Consider the following 5,573-nt stretch of genomic DNA (forward strand, 5'->3'; position numbering starts at 1 on the left):
TGTAATCAAGACATTGATAGACCTGGATGACAGCTGGATAATACTGGATAACAATGACTGAAACATCCAGACCGCTAGATTTCAAACAACATAATAATCTGTAGATTAAATGTGTGACCATTCAGAAGTCATTCAGAAGTTTTGATTGCATAATGAATAATAGTAATAATAAACTTAGTGGAAATAAAAAACCTTATATTATTTTGTTTGAAAAAACTATCAGAGAACTATCTAACTATGAAAAATGTAAAACAATTTATTTGAGGCAACATGATCATAGTTTGACTACTAATTGATTCTGAATAATGCTTTAGCTGATGACTCTTAATGTGGGGAAATTGGGAAACGGCCTAAGATTTCTCCCTAACAGTACAGTCTGTAACGCTGAAACAGAACCATGCTGAGATTATAAATGAGATCTGGTCTATAAACAGTTTTGCTTTGGCAAATCTCAGGTCAGGAGCTTGGTTTTGTTGCAGTACAAACCACTGTGTTGGTCTCTGAAGTCTTCTGTGATAGATCAGCTTAGTGCTATAAAAAGCATTCAGTTCTGAAAGGGAAGACTGGTTCATGTTCTGTAATAAGACTCTTTTGGAAGCAATCACTGATTTTGGCAGCATGTTTCCTACAGACATAGAAATGAGGAAGTGCATGCTTTGCATATGACAGGTTTAGCAAAGCTGAGTCTGGCCTGTGTGATATTAGCATTGTCCTTGGTTTTCTATCCCACAGAAGGCTGTTCATTAATTGCCAGCCCAGAAGTGGGAGGTGCCGACCAGATGGGTATTTTTACACTGCTTCAGTTTAATACAGCTTTCTGCATTTATCACTTTGACACTAATTTGCCTGAGCCCATCTGCAATATGTCGTTCCTATTTTCTGGCGCTCCTAGTAAAATATCAAATAAATAAATGACCGTCAGAATGATAAGTCTATGAAATAAAAATAAAACAAACAATAACAAAATGAGAAAATAAAAAAATATATATACTCGCAAATTGTAAACGCAAAACGTTTAAATAGATGTTTTATTTACAGTTGAAAAATGCACCCAAACTATTGTGCCATTTTTTTAATATTTAATATTTAAAAAGGTACAACTTTGCAGATTGACCTTTGATGCTACATACAGTTCTTTTGCAGATCATCTACAGTGACATACAATGGCCAAACGGAGTGCATCTTAGTAATGGCTGAATCAAAGCAGATCCACAGTGGGCTGATGTTTTTAGTCCTGAGTCTGTCTAATTGATTGCTGGTGTTTGTTACTGTATTGGTTCAGTGAGTGACCTGATACATTTCAAGAGTGTATGGAGACATTTTTGATTGACACATGTCTTAATGCAAAGACTCGTTCCTGTGTGTGAATTTCAGGTTTGGTGAGCCATTTCACAATTTCAGTAGTGGAGAATCTGCTAAAATAGTGGACGTATTGTAATCATTTCCCTAATGATCGTTTAAGGCCCAAGCCTTTTGTTTACCTATTCACAACTCCTTATTTATAACACATGCAAACTTGAGTTTGGTTTTTCACAATACAAATTACCTTTTTTGTATTACGAAATTAATGCCATCCATTGCCTCACTTATAGTGAAACAAATGTTTCCAATAACTTGGGTTATCGCTACAGTTTCTACAATTTTGAGTATTTAAAATGCCAACATTTCAGTCTTAAAGCACTAAATCTTTCTGCGCTATACATATATATTGAGGCAATGAAAATCCTCATATTTTTGTGTTTTATGAATGAATGCCTCGCATCACAAACCATGTCATCTTTCCTATTGGCCCTCATGTTTAACACCATTTTCCTTTTCACTTGAAATGCAGATACCTGAATTACATGTGTAGTTTGACCACTGAATGTGGCATTGTTTTCAAAACCACTTGATAAAACTAATATTTTTGCTAACTATCGTGGATTAAAAAAATAATACTGATCGTACAGAACTAGTTCAGCCAAATCTCTCCTACAATAAGAAACACAACTATATGGAGACTGTTTAAACCAAGAGCAAATGCACAGTAAGTTCCTTTCATTTTGTGTTCTTTCGCTTTGCACTGCACGCTGCTGCATCTTCACAGTTTATGTAAGATATGGATTTGTTGTCCCTTTTCTGACAACTGGTGGTGGGAGGTAAATAATGCCAGTCTCCCGGGTGCCAACTGAACTGAAATTAATAAGAGCATGTGGGTATTCAGGTATATGGTATATCCGGTATACTGGGCAATCTGTCACTTCAGTTGGCTTTGGATAGTTACTCCAAGAGAGAAAGAGACGCTCATACACAGATCATCACAGATGAATTACCTACAGGAGGCACTAGGACCCAGACAAACGATCCCTGAGAGAGTCAATGGGGGCCAGCTGGCAGACACAGATTTCTCACCCTGATCGGGGCAGCTGCAGCCAGGCTGCAGACATGACATGCATTTTAGCAAATCGGTGTGGGAGCCCCCCCTCGCACGCCTCCCCACCCCGGCAGACGCTCGGTAAGCACAGAGTCTGACCCCTGCATAAAAGCTGCTGGCTGCATGGACAGATGCACAGTTCCCTGAAAGAATCAATCCCAACCCCCAAACCCTAACCTTAACCCCCTTTTGTCCACAGTCCAAACAGTTCAGGCACACATTGACACACACACACCTGCATGCAGGGCAGATGCAGAGCTGCTTTTAAATTACATGTGTCTTAACGTCTGCGGCAACGGCAAGGTGATGAAAGTGCTATTACCTAATTAAAAAATAAGATATGAATTATGTGTCTGCAGTGATTTCCTCTGCAAGGTTACTGATGCTTTACCTTTAAGTGCTGGAGGTTATAATAAATGACCTTTTCATCATTTTTGTTTCAGAATATGAATGCACCAAATCTGTCAGCAGACCTCTATATTGAAACTTCTGGGGAAAATCACATTTGAATGAATCATGATTAAGAGTTAATTTTATGAGCAGTGATGAAAATAACAGTGCTGTATAATAAAGGGCTTGTTCATCCCCCCAAAAAAAAAATGAAAATGATCATCATGTCCTCACACTCATGGCATTCTGGCTTCTGTAGACCACAAAAGAAGATATTTTGAAGAATGAATGTCAGTGGTTGACATAGACAAAAACAGCTGACACATTCTTCAAAGTATGTTCTTTTGTATTTTGTGAAGAAAGTAATTCGTGTAGATGAGTAAATGATGACAGCATTTTCTTTTTTAGGTGAATTTTCCCTTTAAATTGATAAAATCCTTGCCTCTAACTGATGCCCATCAGGCACTTAGCGATTAGTTTAAGACATTTATCTAGACAGCTGGTAAAATGATTTCCATGTGTCTAAGCACTATATCCAGTTGCCTCTGTAGAGCTAAACAAAATCGGAAAGTCTTACTGTCCTGAACAGCTCTGCAAAGCCCTGTGTGTCTGTTAGCTAAACTAACAAGATGTGACATGCTTGGAAAGGAAAGCAGTAGCACTTATGGAATTCAGTGAGAAGATAAACACATGGAAAAAGGAATTGTCCAAGTAAAACATGGACAAAATATTTTCAAATTGGCAGCCATGCAGGCTCAACTTTAGTAAGTGAACACTAGGTCTGAGATGCTGGGCACAAGCAAGTCCCCAGAAATCATTTCATTCACCTCTGGAGTGCAGTAATCTGGGAAGTCAAAATGGGATCCTGAGTTAGCATGAAATGCTTCAAAGTCCTTGTCCAGAGCGGAGCTGTCCATAGGCATACTGTTAGAAATGATATGCAAGAGTTCCTCGTCTAATTCCTCATCCGAACAAGCTGATGACACCAAAGAGGAGGAGCTGGTTGAGGTTGGAGTGGAGGATCTTCCAGACGTCAACCCTCGTGGCTCGCTCGTTGTGCACTCCGGAAGTGCCTGGCACTCTTTGTCCGTGGAGAGACTCTGGATGCTGCTGGTTTGAGAGATGGGCACTTTCACTCTGAGCTCAGGAACTGGTTGCTGGTCCTCAGAGGGAATGGTAGCCTGCTGGTGAAGGACAAAGTTACTTGACTGGTTGTGATCATCTTGCAGAGTCACTGGACTTTCTATGTTTACATCCATCATGTCGTCATCACTCATGCTCTCGCTGTAGCTCTTATATTTATTGCCATTAGAGTTAATTTTAGGCTTGGTAGAAGCGGGTTTGATCTTTAGCCCTTTGCAGGACAGCCCAATAGATCTTCCTGAATGGGACTTTCTGGATTTCATAGGCAACTTCTCTCCAAGTTTCACTGGAGTGGAACCCTTGCTCTTCTTTCTGGGCCGGTACTTGTAGTCAGGATAGTCAGCCATGTGCTTTAGACGCAACCTTTCAGCCTCTTTGATGAAGGGTATCTTCTCATAATCAGGCAGTAATTTCCAGCGCTTTCCAAGGCGCTTTGAAATCTCAGCATTGTGCATGTCAGGCCACTGCTCCATGATCTTCCGTCTCTCAATCTGGGACCAGACCATAAAAGCGTTCATTGGTCTCTTGATGTGCCCAGTTGGAGTTTTGCACCAGTTGGGGTCTTTGTTAGGAGGTACATGTCCAAACACCTCAGTATCATCCTCTGCCGCCAGTCCCACGAAGACCTCTCTGGTAGAATTGCCATCCATGACCGACGAGTATTTGTGGGTCCTTTGCTGAACCATGATGCAGTGCTGAGATCTATTCAGTAAGTTCCCTAGAGTCATCCATAATGAGACACTCTAAGATGCAGCAATTTATGAATTCCTGCTCTTTATCCTGAAATAAATAAAGAAATTTCTTCAGTGACCTCTTATAAACTCATTCATCTGTTAAATACAAACTTTAATTTTTCCAATACAACTGTTTCCAAATGTAAATTTCTTTTAAATGGATAATAACATGTCTTTAAATGTAGCCATTTAAACATGCGATAGATAGATAGATAGATAGATAGATAGATAGATAGATAGATAGATAGATAGATAGATAGATAGATAGATAGATAGATAGATAGATAGATAGAAAGATAGATGTACATACACAACTTTTTAAATATTACTAAAATATTCATATATATATATATATATATATATATATATATATATATATATATATATTACAGTTTAGTACTTACAGTACAAAGGAAGAAAACTTCTTGCTTACTATGCACAATCAATTGCTTTCATCACATAAGCATCTCCTCAGCTGTAGCAGTTGTGGTGGAAGTAAAAAAAAAGCACTCCAAAGCCTGCCTGCTGTTTATTCACGGTCCTGCATGCGAACCCTCTCTCTCAGATGCTCTCTATCCTCTCAGTCACTCTTCCTATCCTCGTCTGCCGTTTCTCCTCCCGGCTCCCTCTTTGTAGGGATGCCCCCCCTTGTCTGCTGTTTTATAAACCCACACTGTAAACAGCTCAACCTTACAGACACAGTCTCCTCCCCTTCCACCCACCACTCAGTCGTGGTGTGTGTGTTTGTGTGCATGTGGGTGTGTTAGTGTCAAGGATAGGGGGGTGAAAGTTTCCATGCAGTGAGGCACAGCTACAGTGCATCGGATGGAAAGAGAGAGAGAGAAAGATGCTAACTGAGGAAGTGTTAAATGCTACAAGCCAAATCTTAAATT

General features: G+C 39.6%; 1 protein-coding gene across 2 annotated transcripts; it reads right to left on the bottom strand.

Moving 5' to 3' along the window:
* Positions 1-3,561: 3,561 nt before the first annotated feature.
* On the bottom strand, positions 3,562-5,317 carry LOC132119475 (transcription factor SOX-11-like). Of its 2 annotated transcripts, none has more exons than XM_059529490.1 (2): positions 5,114-5,317; positions 3,562-4,726 (listed from the first exon to the last, which is right to left on the bottom strand). In XM_059529490.1, the coding sequence occupies exon 2, from the start codon at positions 4,672-4,674 to the stop codon at positions 3,565-3,567; it is 1,110 nt and encodes a 369-aa protein (XP_059385473.1). In that variant the 5' UTR covers positions 4,675-4,726; positions 5,114-5,317; the 3' UTR covers positions 3,562-3,564. The 2 variants fall into 2 exon arrangements, with proteins under 2 accessions (XP_059385473.1, XP_059385472.1); XM_059529489.1 differs by having other exon boundaries at positions 5,085-5,317.
* Positions 5,318-5,573: the final 256 nt, after the last annotated feature.

Source organism: Carassius carassius, chromosome 38 (genome assembly GCF_963082965.1).
Source record: "Carassius carassius chromosome 38, fCarCar2.1, whole genome shotgun sequence".
Classification (NCBI taxonomy): Eukaryota; Metazoa; Chordata; class Actinopteri; order Cypriniformes; family Cyprinidae; genus Carassius; species Carassius carassius.

Bases quoted from the DNA above. Each gene is read 5' to 3' on its own strand.
- LOC132119475 (XM_059529490.1), bottom strand. From the start codon at position 4,674: ATGACTCTAGGGAACTTACTGAATAGATCTCAGCACTGCATCATGGTT.